This window comes from Protomyctophum parallelum (assembly GCF_964188405.1).
Source record: "Protomyctophum parallelum genome assembly, chromosome: 4".
NCBI lineage: Eukaryota > Metazoa > Chordata > Actinopteri > Myctophiformes > Myctophidae > Protomyctophum > Protomyctophum parallelum.
In genome coordinates this window covers 14,438,699-14,466,214 of record NC_139700.1, presented here as the reverse complement: position 1 = coordinate 14,466,214, position 27,516 = coordinate 14,438,699, and the positions used below count along the sequence as shown (strand labels likewise).

The 27,516-nt window shown below is 42.9% G+C and overlaps 1 protein-coding gene across 1 annotated transcript; it reads right to left on the bottom strand.

Moving 5' to 3' along the window:
* Positions 1-171: 171 nt before the first annotated feature.
* iqch (IQ motif containing H) lies at positions 172-26,661 on the bottom strand (the record flags this gene model as incomplete). Its single annotated transcript, XM_083762686.1, has 19 exons — positions 172-249; positions 490-598; positions 2,376-2,437; positions 2,588-2,710; positions 4,100-4,255; positions 8,294-8,580; positions 8,894-9,014; positions 14,338-14,526; positions 15,082-15,354; positions 16,274-16,431; positions 16,732-16,815; positions 17,997-18,063; positions 18,847-19,401; positions 19,573-19,775; positions 25,325-25,448; positions 25,597-25,672; positions 25,914-26,011; positions 26,096-26,203; positions 26,611-26,661. 19 exons carry the CDS (start codon positions 26,659-26,661, stop codon positions 172-174), a joined length of 2,922 nt encoding a protein of 973 aa, XP_083618812.1.
* Positions 26,662-27,516: the final 855 nt, after the last annotated feature.

Below are 27,516 nucleotides of genomic sequence, written 5' to 3'. Positions count from 1 at the left end.
TTGTAAGTTTTAAGAATTAATTTGTATACCGCCCACACTACAAAGCTTGTTTTGATTGCAGCCTAACAAGTCCAGATTCAAATACACAATGAAGCACAATTGCAAAAACATCTTGACAAAACCTTTCAGTGGGAGTCAGGCAGGTGTGTCGGTGCCGCAGTCCACTCAAAGTTAGGAAACAGCCTCCACCCCTTGCACTTTGTTCTGCATAGTCATCCGTAGAACATCTTCTATATTCTTTATCAAGTCCTTCAATACACAAGAAAGATCCATTCATTAAAACATAATGCGTACATAATAAGGACTACTATGTATTTTATTTGGTTTATTTGGTAAGTGGTTTGTTTTTCATTAACTGGTGAAATGTTTTCTTCTGTGAACACAACATTCCAGCAGATCACACTCAACACAACACTGCCTAATCGAACATACAATACATTCTCATGATGTAGATGAAGGGAGTGATCGTTAGGGTCATTAAAGCGGTACCTTGAAATTAGTCTCTCCTTGCATTTTAGGGAATGATATTTCCTGATGAATGATGGACAGATTCCGAGCAAAGGTCATCAGGGCTCCCTGGAGATCCTTCGAGACGGTTCTATTAACGACACCCAGAACAAACGAGTTTACTAATGATTCCCTCGCAGCCAGCTAAACAAACACTTGCCCTGTTTATCAGGTGGCGGTGGTTAAATGAGAACCTTTTAGCTGACAGCATCCTCGAGTCTTTAGGGGGAGATGTGAGCAGAGCTTGATTTAACCGTTAGACCACTGTGTGAGCTAAAGGATTTGTGTGATAAATATCTTAAATAACCCTGTTGTTAAAGCCTGTTAGAGACATAAAAGATATTTACAAAGCTAGAGGTGGCAACATAATCCTCTAAAAGAGGAGTCTCTGTTATCAGCCGACAGTACTCTGGTAATTCTGTTGTAATTTTCCTACTTGCCCAGAAAATGATGTTGCCGTACAGGTACAAGGCACATCTTTGTTAGTCAGTACATGTATAATACATAGCGGATAATCACCATATTTGATAGTTGGAGGTAAGATACAGAAGGATAGGAAGTATAGTACAGTGCATGCACATCCAAGTGTGCCAGCTGGTGCATAAAACATAAAACAGGGACGTGCAGAGATTGTTAGAGAGGCAGGGGCTGAAATCTCGTTAGAGGGCACTTTTGGACAAAAATAGCGATGTACGACATGGATTTAGAAACAAATTAGTTCAACGCAAAATGCTGCGTTCAAGTTCAGGAGCATTTGGAGAAAAAAAGCAATTCTCCTGAATGCTGCCTTCTGGTATACAGTATAGCCTATGGCATAGAAAGGAGTGGCATTTGCATTTATTTCACCATAGTAAATGCTGCATTCGTGGTCTGGAGTATGGGGCAGTTGTAATTCAATGTTTCGATCACAAACTGATCTTCATCAGGAATATTTGCTGATGAAGATCAGTGTGTGATCGAAACGTTGATTTGCAATAAACAGTGGTGCTTATTTAGCCAGCGTGCAGACCTTATTTGTATTTTAAGATATAGAAGGATACAATGGAAATATCTTCACAGGGTCTGCTTTGTTAGAAGCCATTTTCTATTCAAAGGTATTGAATACAAGGGTAAATGGCACATGACCGGTGTAAAGGCAACCATGTGCACACAGCAGTAGGCCTACTTCATTATTAGAAACTTAAACCCTTGGTCAAAGTCAACTAATTTGTTGACCAGGATTCGCTCTCTACTTGGTCCGCCACTCCCCTACTTTACACCACATCTCTTTTTTCTTATTTTTGGGCTTTTTTGCCTTTATTGATAGATATACAGTAGCTTGACAGGAAACGGGGAGAGAGATGGGGGGGAAGACACAGAAAAGTTCGTTGGGATTGGGACTCGAACACACTGCTGGATTACCAGCCACGGTGGCCTAGACAAGACAGTGGCCTTGTGGTTGGAGTGTCCGCCCTGAAACTGGGAGGTCGGGGTTCGATCCCCGGTCGGGTCATATCAAAGACTGTAAAATGGGACCCAATGCCTCCCTGCTTGGCACTCACCATCCTTGGGTTGGATGACTTGGATTGGGGGTCAAATCAACGAATGATTCCCTAGCGCGGCACACGCTGCGGCTCACCACCCCAAGAGATGGGTCAAATGCGGAGAACAATTTTTACTGCGGTAAAGTGTGACTAATCATACGACTTTGACTAAGGTGCCTGGGCGGCTAAGCCGACCCAGGCCTACACCACATATCTTGACAAAAATGGACGATCAATATGTGCTATTGTCCAGAAGATTTACCTCCCAGAAAAGCTATACTATGTTTCAAGTGGTTAAACAAATACTGTGCCATTTCTTTCACTGTAAAAACATACAGTACTTACACCATTCCCAGACTGTATCTTTCACTGCTGTCATGAAGAGCAAAAACAGTGCCTTGCCTCTCCTGCAAAGAGAAGCAACAGTCACATGAACACTGTTAACAGAAATGTTTATCGTCATTTGACGTCAAATTTAAACAATCATATGTAAGACATCATTTATAAGGTGTTTTTTTCATAATTAGGCCAACAAGTTCATACTGAGTGTGGTTTACCTTCCAGTCAAATCCAATGCCATGAGCCTTGCACATGCTGAAAAACACATTATAGTGCACCATAGAGAGGTTAGTGTGAAGCAAGCTGCTCCCAATAACTGCATAGCGATTAGTCACAAGAGACTGTGGGACAAGAGAAAGGAAATAAAAGAAAACAGAGAGATTTAATAGCGTATATGAGTTCTGGTATTGTTGTTTTCCATTAGTTCTACCCGTGGCAAAATTGAATTCATTTTTATGTTGAATTATATTCCAGGCTAAGGCATAATTGCTGTCATGCATTCGGTGCCAACATGGCTGGAGAAGAGATGGTTGAACTCTGTACACATGTCCTTAGGGTCAGTGCTGAGTTTGGGGAGTATGTGTGATTAGTGAACATGATGAGTGTGGGGCACATGTGGTAAACTGTTGGGCCTCCCTTAATTAACTGCAGGGAGGAACAATTAACGTTTGGAAGACATGCCAAATACAAGATGCACTTAATTGTACGATGCCAATCAAAAGAACTAGGTACACTTTGGGGATCACACATTTTCTAATGTATGATAAGGCTAAAGGAAAAGAAAAGACGCACACACCAAGGACAATAACACAATACACCCCATTGAAAATAAATACAATTTCATTTTTGAGTCTATGCTACAAGAAGCGTGTGTCAGAAAAGTAGAGAGGTTGATTACTTAAAGGTGGCAGGGCTCACAGGATCAAAATGTGCCTGGGCCACGGACACCTCGGGGAGAAGACTGACCACAGGGCTAAGCCCCCGTGGCTGTGAGCACAGGAGCTAGCTCATAACTCGCTATGATAGCCGCGTGTTTCCACTTGTCAAACACCGGACACTCACACTGCAATAAAAGTGTCCAGTGAGGATTTAATTGTGTTTGTAATATGCAGGGCACTAATGATGGCCACTGCTAAAGCCATTACCGCCACAGCGGCTGAAATGCTATGGTGAAAGCATCGCCGCCAACTAAATTAATGTTTGATAAAATAATACAAGTCATGGATTAACAAGCGTGAACTCAGGCATGCTGCTAATAAAGAAACGCTATTGTTTAAGCCCTGGCACCAGGTTGATGAGGTGTTCAAGCATGCATACACATGCATAATGAATATGGTATGAATTATTAATGTGTTGATTATTTAGCCTCATCTATCAAAATGATAATGAATTCAGCACCTAAACACCAATTGAGCTCAGTGCGTAATTACAGTATTTAGTTGTAATGAACAAATATGAATAGCAAAACACTGATCAATCCTCATGATTGCTGGTGATATTGAAATCAGTTATGAATTCCCTTCCTGTTTCGGACCCCTACCGTCTCAATCTGCTCTGCTGGAGGTTAAATATTACCTATATAAACAGTGGGGGGGGGGGGGGGGGGGGAACAATAATACTATAAAATAGCATTCATTTTGTTGAAAACAAAAGAAGAGAGATTATTATATAAAAAAAGAGAGATTAGATTAAAAAAATATAATATAATAAAAGCAGGTATAAATTGCTACTTTGGCTTCTCTGTGGTGTGCAGATGCTTCTTTGATTGGCACTGGCACTTCTAAACGGCACTTGCTGCAGTCCAGTGTTCCACCAGTCATAAACAGCAGCATCTGGGTCATGGCCAACTGGTCACTGTATCTCAGGTCCAAGTCAATAGTCCACACCTACAGTACACACAGGACACATCCATGAACTGATTATCATACTGTACTGGGTTTCAACCCTTTTCATGTCAAGGCTCATTATGTATTCAGCATTTGAGCCACGGACCTGATGACCATTAGTCTCTCATTTTGTTATCATTGGATACGATTTTGTTGTATTGATTTGGTACCATAGGAGAGATAACAATTCTCCTACATTCTCCAATTGTCTAGACGTCTTGTAAATTGTAATGTTTTACAATAATTTAACTTGAGACCGTAAAATCAAACCTAATTCTACACTCTCAAGAGTTAAACATCTATAAGGATCCATTTGATTACCAACCCTATCATTTAGCTGGGGACCACCTGGAACCAGGGACAGCTCCAGGGGCTACTTCTATGTAAAGTTTACATAGAAATCGTTTTCGAGGGGGGACTAATGCATATTAGTCCCCCCTCGAAATCGCCAGCACCCCCATAGCACCCCCAGTCGCAATCTTCTGGAGCCGTCGCTGCCTGGAACCCCCTCAAGGACCACTGGTGGTCCCCGGACCACTGGTTGAAAACCACTGCTGCACACTGCATTTATATGCTATACAGCAGTGGTTTTCAGGGGGCGGGTCGCGGCTCAGATTTGCGCACGCCCTGATTGGATCTCATCGATCTGTCCGTCACCCCCTCCTCTCCCCCTAGTGCAGCGCTACGTCACATAATTTGGAGCGACGCCCACCCGGAAGGGTTGACTCCCTTTTAGACCAGAGCGGCCAATGCGTTCCTCCAGGCTTTCAATTTTTGCACCAACAAAAATGAAAGCCTGGTACCGAGGCTAGTTGATGACAAACATAGAACATCAAAGAATTTCACATAGAGTTCTAAAAGATGAATAGATACATTAAAGCCACTGAACGGTAAGTCCTTACGCAGTGGGGAAAGAAAAATGTCATGATCAATTCCTGCTTTCCAGATTTAGGTATTACAGTTAGCTGTGAAATTACCAACACACAAACAAGCACCCTTTTTCCTACAGTAATGTCCAGTTTAAGTCTGCCAAGGACCAGCTTGTTTGGCTCATGTCTGGCGAGACGCTAACTTCAGATATGTATGGTAAATGGCATCATTATAAGTATATTAAGGGGGTCAGCTATGGTCACGGCCTTCTGCTTAAACAGGGCTAATTTTCCCGATAATAACGTAATAGCTATGCCCTCTCTTCAAAACGTGGCAAATAAATCACCAGTGAAGGAGTTGTTAATAACTAAGTGGCAGTTGGCTGCCTTCCTTTGCTGTTCCTATTTGTCAAAGTAAACGCTCCTGCCATTGAATGCAAATAGCTGCCTGCTTCATGAAGCCCACATTGGCTGCTGCTTTATCTCTACTAACGCATTGACATTTGACTGTAATATACCATACAGTAGCTGTCCTATATTGTATATTTCTTTATGATTCAGTAGTAAAATATTTTGATGAGGAATAACATTTGTTTTTAACAGTAAAACTACAGTATGTGTTGATTTCCAAGGTTAACATTTTCAGGGGGTTAACATTAACTTTATAAAGGTATGCTTAAAAGCATAGCGACTGTGGCTCAAGAGGTAGAGCAGGTCGTCCAATGATCCATGGGTCAGCGGTTCGAATCCCGGCTCCTCCTGTCTACATGTCGAAGTGTCCTTGGGCAAGACACTGAACCCCAAATTGCTCCCGATGTGCTGGTTGGTACCTTGCATGGCTTCCGCCGCAATCGGTGTATGAATGTGTGTGTGAATGGGTGAATGAAATGCACAATCTATGTAAAGCGCCTTGGATAAAAAGCTACCATATCATTTTAAGGCTTTAATATAATGATGGAAAATCATATTGTGTTGTTTATCATTCAATATTGTTTCAATAGCGCTCTAGAGCTTTTTTCTTCTTTGCTATGATCTCCTTTCTCAGCACAAAAAGGCTGTTTGTGATGTAATGAAATCTTATTTTACTTTGTAGTAGGCCATGAAGTCTGCACATAACTGTCTACCCTTTTCCAACCGCTTTAAAGAATTTGCCATGTTTAAAATTGAAAGTCACAATTGCAATATATTTTTTTTTATAATAATTTATCAAAATATACACACTAAACTAAACTATAGAGGAAATAAATATAATGCAATACTCAATGCATGCACTGTGTGCATACATGCATGAACAACAGTTCAGCAGTACAGCCTGTCCTGTAGCTACTGCAGTATACCAATGGACAGAGATGAGTCTCTGTGTGTATCAGGTTAATACCTGAGTCTGGGTGACGGACAGACTCCACAGACCCTGACCCATTCACTACACTCACAAAAAAAATCAAACCCCCATGTCCCCATTGTCACAGTTGACAAAGACGTGGGAAAAATAAGCCTGGATTGTACCTGTTTTCTATAGCCTTGCATTTTCATTAAAAAACCCTGATGCTGCAGCTGGGGCTCTGCTGCTCCACAATGTGAGGGAAGACTGCAAGGGCAAACATATGTGACCCACTTCCTCCCATCAAATAAAGTAGGCAGCTTTTAGCAACAGGTTTGAATGTAAATCGATGTTTAAATGCAGGCAGGTTTGCCCCTGTGGCTCTTCTCTGTCTGCGGGTAGGGAGATGGGGAAAGGCTTCAGACTTGACAATGTCTCCCGTTTCTATTAAAGCACATGCTTTTCATCCTTAATTCTTAACAACGCGGCCCGATGAAATCCTGCACAATTCACCATGACCATTACAGCTCAGCTCATCTTTTTTGGGATGTCACTTTCTAAGTGGTTAAAGAATGAGCAGTTTCTGTTCAAATGCTAAATTTGAGAAAATGTATTTAAAACGCCACATACTGCAGGTTTGCAGTGGTCATATTTTACATGTGAGTAAAGAGATAAAAGTACAGTTTAAAAATAAGATGAAATCAATATGAAATGAATCTTGAAATACCACAATTGCAACCATATGGTCTATTATGGTGTAATAAAGGGTCACTTCTGCAAACTGAAAAATCTAAACTCTAAATTACTGAAAATATTGTTGCCCCACCAAATGAAAATTTAGATCAATCGCATAAATGTGACGAGAGGAGACAAATTATTACAGTGGATTGCTTCACAGTCCATAACATACTACCCTCTAGTGGCAAAGGTGCTTCAGCCCTCAACTACTATGTTGACTCCAAATCCACTTCTGATTTGGGATCGATTAAAAGTGTCAGAATGAATGCTGCACCGACAAGAATTCTAATAAGGGAAAAAAATGTCAAGAAATGAAAATCCTACCATAAAATAAAAAGGTGCAAGTTTATTTGTTGATGGTGGAAAAAAAAAAACCTAACAAAGGCTATTTCATGCCTTTATTCATACCCCGTAAAATGGCAAGGCTGTTTCAGTGGATTCACTACTGTATCGCATTTTCAGTATTTCATAGGCCATATTGTGAACAAAAGTATTTCATTTTACAGCTCTGGATCAATAAGGAGTCAATGCAGCCACATGCTAGGAGCGGAGGTTAAACCACCATAAAGCACTCTATTTCCAATATCATAAATCAGTGACAGTTTCAGCAGAACCAAACTCAATGACAAATAAGATGAGGTTTCCATATTTTCTTGTTTTACTAAGTAGATAAATATCAGGAGAGCCCTGCCGGTACTGTAACTAGACAGGGGTTAAACACTGTCAGCGCCTTCCTGAGAGGAGTCAGATCACTTTAGAATGACCTATTGTCTGAAAGACAGAGAGCTCAGAGTTTCTCAGCTTTCGTGGGGGTTAAAGGTCAAGCCTTAAATGGAGGAATCAGTGTATTGACACAATAAGACCTGACAGTTTATTAGATGGTCTTGTGAAACATTTGGCCCCATGCCCAGTGTTTGCCTTGCGTGTTTCACAGGTCCCCAGGGAGCCGTAGGGGAGGCATCTATCTACTCATGTGGATCCACTGGCCCAGCCTAAAGATTGATCCCTCGCACCGGCATGGTCGAACGGAGTGCTTTTGACACCACGCGTCGCCTCAGCTTGACCATATTTATCCTGATGGTTTAATTTAAAGGCTGTGTCGTGGCTAACCTTCTGCTCCAGGGTTCTGTGGTCCAGGAAGGTGGCCAGATCCAGGGAGATGTGGCCCACGATGAGACGCTGCAGGCAGGCCCGGCCCACGCGTGCGCAGATGGAGTGCAGGGCGTCTGGGCACACGGAGGTCTGGGGGACTACGGAGCCTACAGTCTCCAGCTGACCGGGGCCGTGGAGCTGGTCTCCGCAGGACAGCAGAGTTACCTCACCCCCAGGCTCCAGCAGCATGTCCACTGTCAGGCAGGTCACACTGTCTGAGGGAGGGAAGGCCTCCACTACTCCGCCTGGACACAGAGACAGAGGAGATGGCAGAAAAAAATTGATGCATGGATGCATGGCTGGATGGATGGGTAGAGTACCCGACTGAGGCAGAGGAGCTAAGGTTAGCCCTAAAAAAAACACCCACACCAACACAGCTTTTCTTTTTAAACGTGGTAGTTGCTGCTTTTTAATAACCAGCTGAAGAAGAAATAATTCATTTGTGAGTTCACATTGGCAACATTACACTAAGAATATGCCAAATTAGACTCGGCATATTCAAAATGGGGGAGTATTTCCCTGCAAATAGCATTCAGCGGCTGACAATAGGCATCTAACCTTGCCGGAGGAAGGTCTTGAGGAAGCAGGCCCAGTTGGGATAGCGGGAGGTTTTAGCGGGCTTGGCGTGACGGGCCAGCCACTCTGGGACCTCGTCTAGATATTTGAGCAGAACGGGCTCCTGCAATGAGGAAAGTGAAAACGTGTACATCAGGGGATCTACTGGATCCGAGTTAGAGGGAGATATAAGGGCACTAAACGCACAATTTGTTCATTCAATCACAGAAGAACGTGTCTGGGGGTACCGCTTCATTTTGTCGCATTACCATAGTATTCCCAGCATCAACTACGTTGCTGGAAATACCCATATACCACCCGGACGGCTCCGCTAACCTGGCTGTTATCCTTGAGACCTGATCGGTGGCAGCTTCAGTTTCTTTGTGAGCATCTGATGGACACTGCAAGAGGGTCCGCCTGTGAGTGACAGCCTATTATCAGAGGGCCTCAGGAGTCTAATGGCTTTAACTCACAGCCACGGAGACAGCACCTGCCCTCAATAACAACTCCCTCCACTGGGCGGCTGATGAATACCTAAGCTAACCCCCATCTATCTGGGGATCAATCAGGGGCCTGACTGGGATCGATATCACTCTTGTTTCTGTAACTAGGAAATGCCATAATGGTTTTGCCACTTAATTATGCTGTTAATTGCCAACTTTCAGTTTCAGTGGGTGTGTCTAAAAGCTGTTTGGCAATTTAACACAATGCACCCTTTTGTCTAACCTTGCTGTAAAGTAGTGAAAATTATTATTATTTAAATAATTTTGTCATGCAACTCTCTAACTCAGATGAATCTTGAAGCAAGACAGAAATCTATCGATCTTGAATTTTCATGCCTATGTACGCTGGATGAGGTGTTTAGATGAAAAGAGAAGAATTGATTCCTCGCTGTTCTGTTTAATTGCAAAGTACTAAGTGCTGTAATGTCCCCAGTTACAATTTTGGCCACAACAGTAATTTCTGTGAAACTAAGCTATGTGGTCTCGAAACATCACTCTGTATTCTGTGAAATAATAAATAACCAACAAAGGCTGTGAAACTGAGCCACCCATGGAGTAAAAAGACGAGTACGGTAGGTTCTAAATGCAAAAGACGGCTTTGTTCTTTTATCAACTCTATCTTAGAACGTCACTTTGTTTTGAGTATATTCTGTCTGGCTTCACTGGAGACAGAACTGGAGATTATGCTTTTGACATTCCAGTCATGTAGCAGCCATCATCATATTCAAGTACTGTAAGAGACGAGGTCAAACGCTACACAGTGATTCCCCCCTCCACAAGCCATAAAGCACACAATGGCGCGGCAAAAAGTGTAAGGGAACGGTTGCCATTTTCAACGGAAGAGCAAGCTCACCCCAAGACTTTGCCTATGCAGTTCACAGAAACAGCGGGACACAGGAAAAAGAAAGAGAGGTATTTTGCAATAAATTATTTGGACTTAAACTGCAAGCAGCACTTTGTGATAGGATTCAAGCTTTGCTTGGTGTCCACATAAAGCCAAGCAATCTGCCTATAAATAAAATGGATCTAGCCCTGCTTCTTTGATTGCCATTTGATCTCGCCATTACATTGCCAGAACAGCTAAGGACCGAAAGGACTCAAGGATCACCACCTTGCCATATCGCCACATTTATTTACTTCTGCATTCTGTCCAACTCTGCTTCTGCTTGAGGAACTGGGTATGACTTAATTCTCCAAACAAAACATGACTAATTAAAAAGAGTACAAATGAAACATGAGGTTTGCTTTCACTGCCACCACTTTTCAATATAATGACAGAAGCAAAACAGCCACTACAAATCATTGGCATGGTTAGGACTGACAAATAAAATAAAATAAACACATACACACATGCATACGCACACACGCGCACGCACGCACGCACGCACGCACGCACGCACTCTTCCCAGAGGCGGGCCACAGCAAAATGGTTTTAGGGATTAATTATGCTCATGCAGAACAGTAGATATCGGAAGTCTTTCTGTCCCAACAGAGAGACAGCACACCACTTAGACAAGAACATCTGTAAAAAAGTGCCTCCTTTCTTTAGTGTCGGTGATTATGAAATGAGCCATTTCTTTGACAAACCTAACCTAAATAAGGTGTTGCTCAAGATCTGTTTTCACACAGCATGGCAGAAAAAAGAAATACTCCATCTGTTGACGCTATTAGGTGTCATTTTTACCCTCTTGTGCCTAATGATCCATATGCAAGCTGTGTGTTTGAGTGCTTAAGTGTGTGTATGGCCCCCTTCAGGCATTGTGTATGTGCAGATCTACACCTCTTTAACCTCTCACTCGCTCTGTGTAAACGCTGAAAGAGGCCCGGGGGCTTACCGCAGGCTGGAACATTATGCCAGCGGCCTCGGCTGCCGCAACATTTGGAGCTATAGTGCCCTATTCTCTAGACCTCCGCGGACGCCGCTATAGTGAGGATGGGACTATAGTCCAGCCCCTCCTCCCTAATCCTCCAGCCTTTCTTTACCGTTGCCTGAAGGGATCAGAGGTTGGGATCAGAGGAGGGATCAAGTATTATTCTAAAGGACAACACAGTCAAATACTTAATGTTAATTTACCCAAATGGAGCCGTAAGGGTTTCTATACACACCGAGTTAAATTAACAAGAGGATTTTACTGTGCATAGTGTTTTCTCTGTCTGCTTCTCTGTTTGTTTAGATAGACAGCTCTTCACACTGAGTCGCACAGAACAGGCAATAATTAAACAATAACGCACAGTCCACTTACACTAATGTGGAAGTTACTCTCCATCCCCGTCCTCATTGGTGTGGATGTGTGGAACATGCTAGCGAGTTGCTTAATGTATCAAAAGAAAGTGTGGCTTAATCTATACTTAGAACTGTTAAATAATTAATTAGTATTTGAAGTACTTTATTTAATAGTTTGAGTCTTCTGAATAATTAATAGAACTGCAGTCATTTTAACAGCTTCGCCTACTGTATCTACTACAATCATTAAGCTTAAAATGCTCACAAATATTTAAGATTGTGAATATCTATCGCATTCGCCAGCATTCATTGCTATCGCAATTAGGTCAACAGTGTTTTTCAGCCAAGTGGCTCCATAATGAGTGCTATATCTCAAAATATACGGCTAGACTTAAACATTCATCTACACTTGCCGCTGTGAGGATATGACAGTAACAAAATGCATTGATATAAAATATTCATATGTTTGACTTTACCAACAATGTAATGTATACTGTAGCTCTATGGGTCAAATGTTCTATGCGTTCTGTACTCCACAGAGCTCATAAAGTTTAAATAGCCAGCTGGAATCTGCACAAAGAAGGGTGGTATAATAAATTTGAGGGAAACGACGGTAATGCTAAAAAACAAAAAACAAAAAAAACACACCAAAAGCACACTCCCCATCCTGTGAGGATCACAGGATGTGGGCTTGGCTTTGATTAAAAGAGCAAGGTGTAGAATAAAGGCCAGTTAAAGTGTTGTGTCCATATGGCCCAGGAGCCCTGAGGCGGTGGGCCTACGCTGGGGGCCTCGGCACTCTTCCCTCTCCATGGGACCCCAGCTGGTGAAACAAACCACATTTACTCTCCCGCGCTGCTTCAGCCACCATTATGGACCTTGGCTGTGGCTCAGCCGCGCTCTGCCATAATTAACAGCACCGATGCCACGACAATTACAGCCCTGCACTGCACATACACTATGAATTAAAGAAGAAGTTAACAGGAGGGAGGCATGACGAGCCCCTAAGAACCTTGAGATGGCTGCCGTTCTTTGGAATAAAATAAAAGGTAAATGCAAAATGCTCCAAGCCCACAATGATTAGCCTGTAATTAGTTTACACAAAGCTCTCTGTTAAATGGCAAAATGCGGTAATTAACACATGACAGAAAATCAAAGGCTACTTTGTAAGTATATGAGAAATAAGCGCCAGGGGCTCACAAGCAGATTACAAGTGTATAAAATGAACACTTGACTTTACTAACTATTAATGGCATTCATTTAGACTGAGATAGGTTTCTGTGTAAATTTGAATACATGTTTCTCATATTTGCACTAACTAATGTGTCTGTTTAAAATGAATCGTCGCCATGAAATGAAATAGATGAACCTGCAGAGTGATAGGGTAGAGATAGATGCATGCATAATAATCAATTGTGTGTTAAAGTCATAAGTGTAACTGGAATCTCAATCTGCCTGTGTATTAGTAAAAGTTAACACCTTAAGATGTCAGCCCAGCGGCTGACGTAGCCGTCTGGCGTCACCTAGGCAGCACCTAGGCAGCATCCCGGAGACCTTTGCTGCATGTCATTGCCAATCTCTCACTCCCCATGTTCCCCATGTCAGACTACTGTATGTATCAATAAAGATTCAAAGAAAGACAGAGAAAAGCTCCAAAATATATTCAGAAAAGGAAAAAGTGTGTTAAGACAACACCTAAAATTTCCAATTCTGCTTGTTTTGTCATAAACATAAAACTAATCTTGGTATTGGTGAAGGGAAAACTACTTATGTAGCTGTGATTTTTTAATTACGTGTGCTTAATATAGGTGCTCACCTACATTAGCACAAGTCACATTGTAAAAGTGTATTGGCAAATGTTGGAATACATTCATTTCAAATCATAGCATGCCATAGCCTGAGACCTCAGTCTCAGTGGCGTTTTCTATACAGGCATACAGCAATTTACAATTGACACAGATTTCTCTATGAGCTGGCATCTTGGCTTGAGTTTTAATGGTCAGTGCCAAGGTGAGTGAGCGGATTAATACGTCATTTTCTACACATTAGCACAAACTACTGATTGTGGTTGAATCTCCATCCTTGATTGAATGCCAGGAGGCTCAGGGGACGATGCTAAAAATATTGTACCAAAGGGACCACTGCCGGGAGTGGGACTATTATGTTAAGGTACTTTGCTCTGAGCTGAATGATGGTTGACACTCTGACCCCGTCCTGACCTGTACTGTGTTTCACCCATTGACAGGCACACCAATGGCCTGACCTATTTGTGAGCCGCCTAGCCTTTAGTTGGGTCTCCTGCAGCCAGAAGGGCAAACCCCATTTTAATAACCAAAATGTTATTATAAGAGTCTAAATTTAAATGGCCGGTGATTTCTCATGGGTCTTAATATAATAATAGCACTTGTGCAAAAGCAGAATCTACAAAGCACTTCAGATGTAGCGATAAAAACAAGGCATAATCATAAAAACAAACAAAAAAAACATCAATTTAAGGAGGAGATATAAAGAGAACAAATTAAGAAAAAGAAAGAGCATAAAAACAACACAAGGAAAAGGCATGCACATTAACATTACATGAAAGCGAGTCATTGTAGAAATATATTTTAAGTGAACGTGCATCTGACAGATTTTGACACTGAGTGAATGTTGTGATTTCTTTCCATTTCCCCCGCCTTTGTCTTTTTTATGGGGAGTGGGGGTCAGAGGTTGAACCATACCTGAGCCCATGCTGTGCTCCATAGCTCAGGACCGTGACGCTGGAACTCCCGCATGGCCCAGCCATAGCAGCCGAGCTGACACGCATCACAGTATGCCGTGCCGCGGCCTCCTGACTCACTGTCCATCTTGAAAAGCCAGCGCCACACCTCCATGTTCTGAGTCATCAGCCGGGCCAGTGTTTCGTGGAGCTGCATCGGAGAGACAAGACATGCAAGTTAGTGACTACAAACGACCGGTGATGCTTTAAGACAGCGGTTTTCAACCAGTGGTCCGGGGACCACTAGTCCTTGAGGGGGCTCCAGGTGGTCCCCAAAATTATGGAGTTATAGATAAATAAATAAAAGGTCTTAAATTTTAAATTATTGTTAAACATCTGCATTAATACTTGATTTACAAAAGAGATTTAGAGAAAGTAGAATTGTTATTTTGATCAACGTTTACCTGTCATCTATCCTAATGGTACCGACATCAATATAGCATGGAATTGTGGACAAAATCTTATCCAACGACAACAAAATAGTCAAAGTTTTGGGTCTGAGCGGCTAAATGTCATCAAATGTTGGCCCGTGGCTCAAATGCCGAATAAATAATGGGCCTTGACATGAAAAGGCTTGAAAACCACTGCATTAAGAAAATGGCTTCCTCAAGGAACTCCCCCCCCCCCCCCCCCCCACCTAGGAAGACTTCATCCTTTGACAGAGTTTGCATTTGCACGTGTGTAAATGTTTTTTTTGTTCTCCCACCTGGTTAAGCGTGTAGATGTCTCCCTGTCCAGGGGGAACGGGGACCTGCGCCCCGGTGAAGATTCGTCTCCCTCCAGATTTGGTACCATAGAGCTGGGCTACGGCCGGCTCTGGTCCCAGGATCGGCACCCCGAGCTCGTCGGCCACAGCCAGGTCATCCGCATGGGCCACTCCGCCCACGATGTAGGCCTGCTTGCCCTGGATCAGGTTATTGATCCGCCGCAGGGTGCGTGGGCTGTACTTTAACAGTGTAGACAGGCACATGTTGTGCGTCTGAGGAAAGAAGAACGGAGCAAGAGCGGCAAGAGAAAGAGAGGAAGAAGAATGCTCACTGCTGTAGCTTGGAATTCTCTGCATCTCTTCCAACGGTCCCTTGACCTGATTTATCACTATGTATACACAACAGATCTATTATTGTAATAGCCGGCGGGGTTTTGACCTCTCCTGTATTGCAGCAGGTTGAATTGATAAAAAAGCTGCCGGGTGGGAGGCCTCTCCAATCCTTCACATCTTTAATGTGTGCTAGCAATGAGCTCCTTGGGAATACAACTAATTACTTCACATCTGTATTTATTTGATCCACATGGAATTATCCCTTCTGTCACTGGCAGAATGCGCTGCCAGCCATGGGTAGCAGTGATTCATCTCAGCAACATGTCTGGCATGGTTTAACAACAAAACAGCAGGAGAATCAATAGGGATATATGAAGTAGTCTGTGACGCGTTGTACATTTAATCTAGTGAAGAAAAAAAAGTAGTAAGCCTTAATTGAATGGTATGGAAAAATGTTTGATGAAACGATAGAATCTGCAAGAATGCAGCGGTCAAACTAAAGAGCAAGTCAATAAAATTAATTAAAATGCATTTTAATTATTCATTTGGCATTTAGCTATAAACTGAGATATATCTTAACCATTTTTTAAATCACTAATCATCATTACAGATCATTTACATTGACATTTTCCTTGACCTATTTTAGAAAAAAAGCAATGAGAGAAGGACAAATAGTTAAATAGATGAAACAATGCAACTATGACAGCAGCACGCCTCTGACAATCTCCTACACTACCCTCTACAGGCCACTACGCATATTACACACAGACTCAGAGCAATCTACCAACACACTGCAATTTTCGTTTTGTATTCATTAATGCAATTTAGTAAATAAATAATGTTGAGTTCATGTCCTTACCGGGAACCATTCTACAGCGTCGGGTGTGATGATGATAAAGTGTTGAGCTGGGCTTGTCTCTGTGGTCCCGCCGTGATGTTTCAGAAGGTTGCCGTAATATTGATGCATGTCTTCCCCAAGAGGCCGTGGAGAAATGTAGATTACCTCCACGTTCTCGTCTGAATACAATAGCACACACATACAGTAGCAGAGCATCAGATGTTATGGATTGAAATTATTGATGTCGTGTTGTCAATTAGATTATTAGTTTAATTATTGGAAGGAAGGGGCAACAAGCAACACAGGTGCTGAGCAAGCACCTTATGCACCAACTTCGGTTCACTTAAGACTAGACGGGAAGGCAGAACACGGTGTGTGTGTGTGTGTGTGTGTGTGTGTGTGTGTGTGTGTGTGTGTGTGTGTGTGTGTGTGTGACTGTGTGTGTGTGTGTGTGTGTGTGCGTGCGTGCGTGTTCCTACCTCTGACCTCACACAGTCTGCAAATCTGTATGTTCTGGAGGATGTCGAAGCCCCTGAGTTTTAAGCGCTGACTCTGGGAGTAGCCTGGCACAGAGAACAGGGTCACCAGCTTGCACAAAAAAACACTCCTTTCATCTCTAAGTGGCTTCATGTTGAAAGACCTGGAGCTTTGTAAAGCTATCCTCTGGTGTGTTTTCTACGGGGAAACCCAGGTAGACTTGGGCTGTGGGTGTGGTGGTGGGTGGGGGAAACCAATCATGCGCTACTGCAATTAGGTGATTAATTCAGGTTAACCCATTCTGACCGGGGACCCATTTTGGTGTTGGCATCATGTTATGCTTTAGCTATTTAAAAATAGCAGATCTACAAGCTCATATCGCGCCACCGAGTGGCGCGATACGAGCTTGTAGGTCTGCTATTTTTGAAAAATCTCAGAGCGACTGACATTTTTTGAATCTGATCTCAGGTCAGAATGGGTTCATCAGACCAGTGTGTGTCCGGCGGAAACCTCGTATGAATCTGATCTCAGGTCAGAATGGCTTAATAACAGTATGTGTGCTCTCGGAGCCCTGCTGAGCCATGTCCAGCCGCCACACAGCAACATCCAGGATCTCACTAGCGTGTCTGTCTGGATTTCTGCCTGAGAGAGAATCCTCAAATGAATCAAGGTAATTAAATGATTGGATTCATGCTAATTAACAACAATGGGGTTCAACTTTCTAATTATCCTTGCTCACACAGCACTCTCCATAGCCACCCCAAGTGCAAATAAAGCATTCCATCTGCTGGTAATTAGGCTTAATAATTTTAGACAATCGCTCAATGATTTACAATGCACATGCATGATTACTGTCTAAATATTAGCTCCTTATTGAAATTGGAACACGAAGGGATCAGACTCAGAGCTTACACTGCATGTTTAGCGCGATCACGGAGGCGGTCTCGTTCAATTTCTTCTTTTTTTTTTTTATCAAGTCCCTTGTGCCCCTTGAAAATATTCTGACATAATGGCTTTTCATTTGCTTAATCTGCAAATTAAATGGAAATTGAGTCTAAATTGTTCAGCTCCCTGGCATGTGGACTGTCATCATCTTTGTGAGTGCTTTCCTGCAGCGAGCCATTTGAACAAGACCTCCACAAGGCGCTGCAGACTGGGACAGCAGAGTGGCGGCCGGCGGGGCTGACTGCTGCTAGATCAGACACGTGTGTGTGTGTGTGTGTGTGCGTGTCACTGTGTGTGTGTTGGGCAGAGACGAGAGAGCTACCTAATGATGGGATGTGGATAATGGTCCTCTTGGAGGACTGGATGTGTTTCCAGTTGGTTGCCAGATGCTAGGGATGGAGGAGAGGAGTGATACATACATGCGTACACACACACACACACACACACACACACACACACACACACACACACACACCACACACACACACACACACACACACACACACACCACACACACCACACACAAATCATCACATGAGTGCGCAGCACAAATACATCAAGCCAGTCCCTCTCTGGGCCTAACGGAATCAAACCAAGCATAAAATACCACCTTAATTAAATTAAGCGCTTACTTAGAAACATCTTCTCCCAATTAATTCAATCAGCAAGGTACATGATGCTACTGCCAGGGGAAGATTAGGGGGCTTAATTAACAGGGTATGAATGTTTAAAGGGTGAGAACATACATTTAGTGCATGTATACACACAGAGTGATGGTAAAAGTAAATGAACTCGTAGGCAGTTTAGGCACTAATTAAAACGCTGTCTATGTTCACCAGGATGTTACAACCAAGATGACAGCATAGACATGACATCTGCACAGACTGGAAAGAAAGATATTACACCATGGTGTATCTAGCAAGATTGCGTGTCTGTCACGCCACTCTGTTGAAGAACTAATCGAAAGCATTCATTTAATTTGTCTAATTTAATTTGATGTAGACGTCATTAAAGCATGCAGAGTATGTCAACAATGTGGACCGTAACGTTATACCACTGAAATTGATTTCACGAGTGTTGACATACGAGATAAAGAGAATAAGAGAAAGTGATTAAATTAGATGATGTATTGGTATGAGGCTTGGCACGGCTTTGAATTATAGCACCCTCACCTGGACTCGACTCCGGTGATTTTCCAGCTGTCTGAAGCGTCGGGCCTGCAGGGCCTCCCTGACACGGCACATCTGAGCACGCATCAGCCAGGACGTGGCGATGGTCACTGCCGCCCACTTGCGCCGGCGGTGGCGCACAAAGGCCGCCCGCGCGATGTAGCGCCGCCAGCAGGACTGGATGAGAATGGAGGCTGCCTCGACGCCTCCCTCCCCCTTGTAGCGGCGACCGGGCTGTCGCACCAGGTGCAACACCTCCTCCATGTTCTCCAGCACCAACAGCAGGTCCGTCGCCAGAGGAGTCCTTCTCCAACGTCCAGAGCCAATGTCGCTGCCCCGGCTGAAGACCGCTAGCCGCTCGCCGCTCACCCTGGCCAGAGGAATGGCAAACTCCATGAGCAGCTTCTCCAGGGTTTCAAGAGGGTCTATCATGCTGTCCCAGCACGTTTGATAGTGCTGTTTGAAGTGGCAGAAATCGGCAGCTGAGGGATCAATCCGCCCCTTTGTGATGATGAAGGGGAGTTCGCTTTTGGCAACGGGGACTAAAGCAGAGACGTCCTGTTGAAGACAGAGAGCAGAATGTGAGGTACAGCCACTGTGAAGTCAGTCATAACTACAGCTATAAGGATTTTACCAACTCATTATATTTAGCCCTGGACCAAAGAGTTCCAAGTCCCCACCATTAGCACACTTTTGTTTTTAACTTAGTATTCAGTTGAGTGTTTATACCCGAGGATTTTCAAGGGTGAAGCACTTGGCGACTTGCTTCACATTGGTGTGGCCTGAACTCCTGGAGGCCGCCGAGGGAGGGGGCGTGGGTGCATTGGCGGTCCAGGTGGGCGTGCATTCTCTGCCAGCTCTCTCTTGGGTGGGTCCGGGCTCCTTCCCCCATGTCAGCCGCTTGTGACACCTGGACCTCCCGCCTGTCAGGCCTGAAGACACAAACATACAAACGCAACTGTACTCTATTGCTGGCTGTGTTTAATCGGGTGCAGCCAGCCATCACTGTCAAATCTGACTGGCAGCTGTCCCCACATCTTTAACTACCGATGACTTGCAGTGAGGGATTTGAACCAAAACTCTTTCAAACAATGACCGAGTGACTGCAAATGATTAGATTGGCTTGACTCTCACAATTCTGGAGCAGGAGAGGCGATGTATAATCGCCAATGTTGTTTCAATAAGCTCCAACACAATGCTTGATTGCCACAGAGGCAGGGCTATTGTTATCAAGTTCCCATGCCAAGCTTCCTAAATTCAGGAACTGTTCCGAGGAGAGATGCAGCCTTTTCTTCATGCTCATCCAAGCATGAACAATGTTCTTAATGACCTGGTAATTGAAAGTCATTCATGTGGACCAACTAAATCCCCTCATAATAATGTTTATTTTATGTTAAAAGTGACATGAGAATTATATGCGACCGAAGAAGCAGGTGCAATCTGTGGTAAGTCCCAGAAGATGGACTCACCCATCTTGGAAGAACAGAGCTCTTCTCTATGGTGAAGAGAAGCTGACTTGTGCTGTATGAAAGTCTGAAGCAAACACACATCTACTGCTGATGAGGGACAGTCCGTCTCCAACAGACTTGAGATGTCTGTGATACAGAAGAAATATGAGAACCATATTATACATATTTTTGTATGTAAATGCTACAGTATACAAATAGAAATAGGCCTAAAATGTGGCTATAGTAAATTATAACTATAATCAAGAATAAATTTAAACCAAAGAAAGAAGAAACAAGAAAGTGTGTGTGTGTGTGTGTGTGTGTGTGTGTGTGTGTGTGTGTGTGTGTGTGTGTGTGTGTGTGTGCATGCGTGCGTGCATGCGTGTGTGCGTGCGTGCGTGCGTGCGTGTAATCAAAATATTAAAGTGAATTCTCTAGAATGAGACTTAAATCTAGTATTAATACAATAGTGCATTTCTGGATTTGCTTGGCCTTGACAAATGTACATTTAAGAGGCCCCCGTCCCTGGAACATGCACAACTACTGAAACCATGTTTCCTCTTCTCCAATTCCCTCTCCTAATGTCAGTCTCAATTAAGGAAAATGACAGAGGGACCTGCACTGTACCACCTAATGTGGAGCTATAGTCAAAACTACTCACAACACAATTATAATATTGTGCTGAGTGTAGTAATTTGATTATGATCAAACAGACAAAAAGAAAATTGAATTGACTACATTCATACGGCCATTTTGTTCGTACTCAATAGTTCGGGTAAAACGTGTGAAACAGAGGTGGTATAATTGGTGATCACCTGCTCTCACGTCTTCTTCAGCCTTTGTCGGGTAGAGGGGATGGCGACATGCTCCAGCCACTGCAGATATGTTGTTGCTCACTGTGGTGCCTGTGGTTATTCTGTGATGTGGAACCTAATCAGTAAGGAGTCAACCGATCAAATTTGAATAAATACAGAAACAAAAATAACAAGGAGAAAAAATACACACACACACACAGTGCAAAAACTGTCAGAAAAAATGATTGATTTTTAAAATACTTATTATTTTCACAAATAACATTTTAGATCTATTTGGGTGCATAAAATAAACATGTCCCCTGTGTAGAAGTGACACAACTCATTGAGAAAGGTGTTTCAGGTACACAACTAAGAAAATACCTGCACATGCCGAAACCCCCTCTCCCCTCTTTTAAATGGTAAATGGTGCGCTTTACATAGATTGTGCATTCATCCATTCACACACACATTCATACACAGATGGCAGAGGAAACCATGCAAGGCACCAACCTGCATATCGGGAGCAATTAGGGGTTCAACTAACTCTGGGGGAGCCCAGGATCGAACTGGGAACCTCACGGTTCCCATCCAGCTGCTCTACCGGTCACTTTACCTCAGAGCCCCTTTTCCTCTCTCTGTGTTGTTTGCGATCACCATTACTGTATATGGAAAGGTCATGTCAATTGCAACAGAAACCGAAAAGACAAACAGAAAAGGCAGATATCCATATATGGGCATAAGTGCATGCCCATCGAAGATGGGAAACCTTGAACGCATACTTAATTTTATATACTCTACAGTGTCTATTTTGGTGGTGCAACCACTTCATTAAGGAGCTATGTGTGTCTGCCCCTGGCTGGGTCCGTGGGTCCCTGGCTGGGTCTGTCCGAGCACGAAAATAGCGTTTAGTTTGTTTTCACAACCAAGTGTCACTGTTGCGCAGCCTAACACACACAGATATTAACTGTGATGGTTTTGGGTGTGACAGTACAGTACAGTACAGTACAGGGACCCCCTGGGGACCCCCACACGGTAACTCTGTCATTTCTAGACCGTTTCAGACGCGGAGCGGCTTGCCGGAACCAGGCCGGCACCCTGGGTGTGTTCCCGTGGGGATAGAAGTTCCGGGGACCCCCTGGGGACCGCCACACAGAGTTGCACCACTTACTTCACACGGGTGTGATTTTAAATGTATTTTGTATTTCTATCTTGTATAATAAAAGTAAGCAACCGAGATATGACTTTTGGCCCTAATGGTAATTTCCAGAAGGCTGATAGCTACTTATACAGTACCAAAAAAGCAGTTGTCAACATTTAAGCCAAACCTGGCCTGGCCTCATCAAAGGAAATTCAAGTTTGAGAGCTTGTTCAATCTGAATACTATTTGCTTCGGGTCAGTAACTAGATTTTCTTCAAGACAGAACTTTGCAAAAGTCTAGGAAGGCGACCATCCATTAATCAGACCGGTGGCAGCTTGTTGATGTCAGGAAATATGACTTTCTGGCAGAATAAGTGAGAAAGGGAGGGAGGGGTTATTGTATATGATTACAACCAACAGATTTTCTGAATTCATTAAGGAACGGGGAGCTATAGCTCAGGAATTGACAAACTTGTAAACTGGCCAAAAACCCACTTCCTGCAGCAATTAATCACAAGTTGGCAAAGCTTACAGGTTACAAAAAAAACATGAAAAAATAAAAAATATTAATTATCAACATGGAAGGTGTAGAGTTTGAAAACACACTATTGGGGGGGGGGGGGGGGGTAGGGGACAACCGATCCAACAATAGAATAGATAATTGAAAAAACCTGCTGGACTTTGTTTGCAGCCTTTAACAAAATAGTTTCCTCTCAGACTGATGGCTTCAAGCATCTGACTGGTCTGAAGATACACATGAAGTCAATGCCGCTGGTCCTCTGAATATGTCACCTGATGTCCACCTGCTTGTTTCTCCTCAGACCACTGAGCTCTCTGACAGACCACAGGTAGCAGCCAGGTGCTGAGAGACCCTCCCCTCAAAGGCACACATCTGTTTTCAGATGGGGCTAGGGAGGGGGGCACCTTTTGTAAAATTGCTAAAATGCAAAAGCTGTTCCCCTGGCATGAGTGAGGAGCGGAGAAGAGCTGGCCTGAGTTTACGGGAGGAGGAAGCCGGCAGAGAGCCAGTGGTTAGCAGTTGGGTAAGCCACGGCTGTCTTATTGGCATGCTGGAGCAGGTACCCACTTCTGTCCAGAGACAGCTGTAAACCAGTAGCCCATAGCACAGCAATCAGGCACCCGTTTCCTTAGAAGAATGCTGATGTGTTGCAATCTGCCGCTTTACGCTTCTTGCAGCCAGCACTTCCATCCTCTCCTGTATCAGAGTGACAGTCTTGGCCTCTATTCCTCATGACAAGCATGGCATAGAAGCACCGGGAGAGGGAAAAAAGGCATTGGAGAGGGAAGTGTGCAAAGTATGTCTGAAACTAATGGCGACCTTTGCAAAGATTAATTTGTTTACTGTGATGGGTACGGGCTGTCATCACTAAGCCAAGTGACCTTTGTGTCACTGTCTGTCTGTTCATGGAGACTTGAGTCATCTATTAATACAGAGCGATCCCATCACTCTTCACTCCAGCATAAAGTGTCTTGTGCAATAACAGGCACAGAAGCAGCAATGTCGAATTCATCTCAGTTAGCTGCAAGAATTCTCTCATAATGCTTCCTAATCAAAACCTCCCTAGAACAGTGGTGCTGTATGCTACAATTGATATCAATAAAAGCTCAGGACACAGGGGATCAATATCTCATGGTATAATGAAAAAATGAGAAGCACTGATTGAGTGAATAATAGGTGAATTACACACACACAGCTGTACATTATAAAGCAGTTACTGGTGACAGCTAAACACCTCATAACCCTGGTAGGCCTCAGCTCCCCAAAACATAGCTGAGCTTGCAGTAAAATGTTCACCTCCATCAAGCCTTGATAGCAAATGGATCTCATTTAATTTGGTGAATGAAGGAGGTCAACAGTATTGGTTCCATTTCACGCAGCCATAGAAGAATCACATACATCATAACTGTCTTGTTCATTACTCCATCTGCCAGATCCTAGGCAAACTGCAGCGTCTCTTCTGGCAACTGGAGAGAATAATCAGTTGCCACTTCCTTTCCATTGAGGGTCTGTGTGACTCCAGGACAGGTTCAGATTCAGAATCAGGACAGACCTGGGTCAGCATTCAAATGCATATCATTCCTAGCTTTTTTCTTTTCATTTTTTTTTACCTGACGTGGCGGCAGTGGCTCACGGGTAGAGTGACCGGAAGGCAACTGCAAGTTTCCCAGTTTGAACCCGGGCTCCCCCAGAGTTAGTGTCGAAGTGTCCTTGAACAAGACTCTGAACCCCTACATGCTCCCGATGTGCAGGTTGGTGCCTTGCATGGTTTCCTCCGGAATCGGTGTGAATGTGTGTGTGAATGGGTGAATGTAATGCACAGTCTCTAGTATAAAGCGCCTTGGATAAAGGTGCTATATAAATGTACCATTTAACACTACTGTATTTAGGTTTCTATGCAATTCAACAGTTGTTTATTATATAATTTAGGCATTTAGCAGACGCTTTTAATCCAGAGTGATTCAGCAAGGTACACACGGTAATCAAATGCATAGAAATAGTAATCTAGGATCATGGCTAAACCAAGTACCTATCATCAGTCTAACAGTAGAATATATAAACAAGAAGAATCACACTTGTGTGTGAAGTGAGCAAACATAGACTTGGCTGTCACATGGCATCATTACGAGTGGGGCCCTGTTTTTGGGGGGCGCATGAATAATGTCTATGGACATTAAAAGTCCATAGACCTGTTTGCCACATGACGTCATCATGTCTGAAAGCCAGATGTTGGAGGCCCTCTAATCTTCACATTATCAGATTAGCATCAAATTGGAGGCCCCATTACGTCACTGTCTTTAAAGGCATCCCGAGTGGGAACAGGTATCATATTTACTTATTCTTCTGAACACCTCTCGCCATGTGCGTGCTACTCAACAGAGTTAAAGCTGAACTTGACTTGAACTGATGCCCGATTTGTAATTATGATGTGTTTACAGACTCAAACCTTTAGCACAATTAGTGCCATGTATTTTGACAGTTTTGGCTGCACAAAACATACTGGAAGGAAAAGTTAGTAGCCTAAAATTTATGGTGTAAATACTCTTATGACCCCTATCTGTAGAAAAAGGTTACAGATTACTCACTGTGTTTACACTCCGTCTGTGCACATCAGGGAGTGGAATCCCAAACTTTTCCTGCATTAGTGCTCTGTTCTTTGGGTGCCCAGGATTATACAACAAACGCATCACAAATGCTGATTTGTGCTGAAAGAGACAGAAAGAACAGCAATGGAAAAATAACAATGTGATCACGTTTAGAGTTGAAAATACATAGATGACCTGTCGCAATACCAATGTCAAAATGAATAATATTAATCAAAAAAGAAATACAATCATCTTTATCTAGGCCTACCTTTTCGCCAGGTGAGGGTCTTGCAGGGTCCACTGTTTGATGGCTGATGGCTGGAAAACTCTCCAAAGTTGGCTTCCTGTAGGAAAGAAACAATTCCCATCACCAAAATGTTTTTCATATTGGTGCTGGTAACTAATTGATACTAAAGTAAGTACTGAATTTGAACCAGTCTCTACCCTATAGGGTTAGCTAGGTTATGCAGGAGAGTTCACAAAGCTCAACGTTTAGATGCTGTAGCCTACTTTCTCCTTTGCATGTTAAAATATGATTTAAATATGTTAAAGCATGAAATATGGGCTGGGCTCTGCTTGGCTTACCATTTGGGAATCGGTAATGTCTTCTTCTGTAAGTCTTCAATGCAAGGAAGAATTAGCAACTGCTTGTTCACTGTTTTCAGATACTCTTCTGCACGTTTCTAGACAGACATACGAAGATAGAGAATAACATTCCACAACTTCCACTTCCTCACACCAGTCAATACTTTAAGATATAACCACACCTTGATCACACTTTCTGTCCTGCAGATGGCAGTATCTAGCGCTTGAATGTCCAATGTTTCTCCTCCACCACTGATAGTGTGCCTCAGCTGTCTCAAGTCATCTTGGACCTGCAAGACACATTATACAAATTCTGGATAATTTAATTTAGCTAAAACACAAACGCACATGCACACACGCACGCACGCACGCACGCGTACAGTACATACACACACACACACACACACACACACACACACACACACACACACACACACACACACCCATGTAGCACATTTCAATCTGTGTTCATAAAAGTTATTACATATAATATTTAGACAGTAAGGTACACTTATCATTTAAGCTGCATTTAAGTTATTTTAACATAGGCTATCAGTTGGGCTGTTTTTTCAGATTAAAAGCTAGAGCTAAACTAAAACAATCGGGATGGTGTTCTTTTTCGCAGGTGATTAGTAATTAAGGTAAGTATTGGCCATTTTATTTATAACGGTTAATTAATGATTAATGAACAAATTACCTGAATTAAAACTTTTCCAACTTCATCTTCGTATTGAAGTGCTTCAGACATTTTTGTGAAACCTCTATTCAAATAAGTATCAGAATGTCACGATCAATACATTTGGTAGCATATGGCGTAGTAGGCTCACAATCCTCACAACATGCAGTTAAAAACCTAGCTAAAACTATGCATCCACATTCTCAGTTCACATTCAAAAGAGCCACTCCGTAAAAATCTAGCTGTTTCAAAACATTGTTCTAACCATGGCAACAAGACGCACTTCAGGTCATATACGTCATTTTCTCTATCCAGCAATTCCAGCTGGCAGATTCGTTGCAGTGCACTGTGAGGCAATTAATTACAAACAGAATGCCATGAAGAGAGCCAAGAGACAGCAGCTTACTTACGAAGTTACGAACAATAAACACTATTTGTAAACTAGTCTGGCCAGGAAAATAAAAGAGGACATAAGTACACATTGTTTTCTGCTTATTGATGTGAGCTTGCAGATCGAATATATTCGCTATTTAAAAAAGGAAAAAAAGAACTTTAGAATTAGTTCGAACTTCAAAGATATTTGGCAAATGTCATGACAAAAATTAACCACATTAACTTAACCAGCTGTAGATATACCTCATTGATTGATTGATTGAAATATGTATTAACATTTTGCAGAATTACAGTACATTCCAAGCACAAACTCAATACAAAGACTGTTAACTGTGAGTGGACGACCCCAATTAAGCTTTACACTTGTTTACAAGAGGGTCCACCATGTTCAATTCATCAAATTAACCTGCTGCTGTTCGATTCCATCAGCGTACCACAAATTCATCAGCTGGAATGCTGAATTCTCGATTTTTCGCAAGCGGTTTGGTGTAGTCATGCAGAAGTTCATATGGGGTATTTGGTGAAATAAAAAAA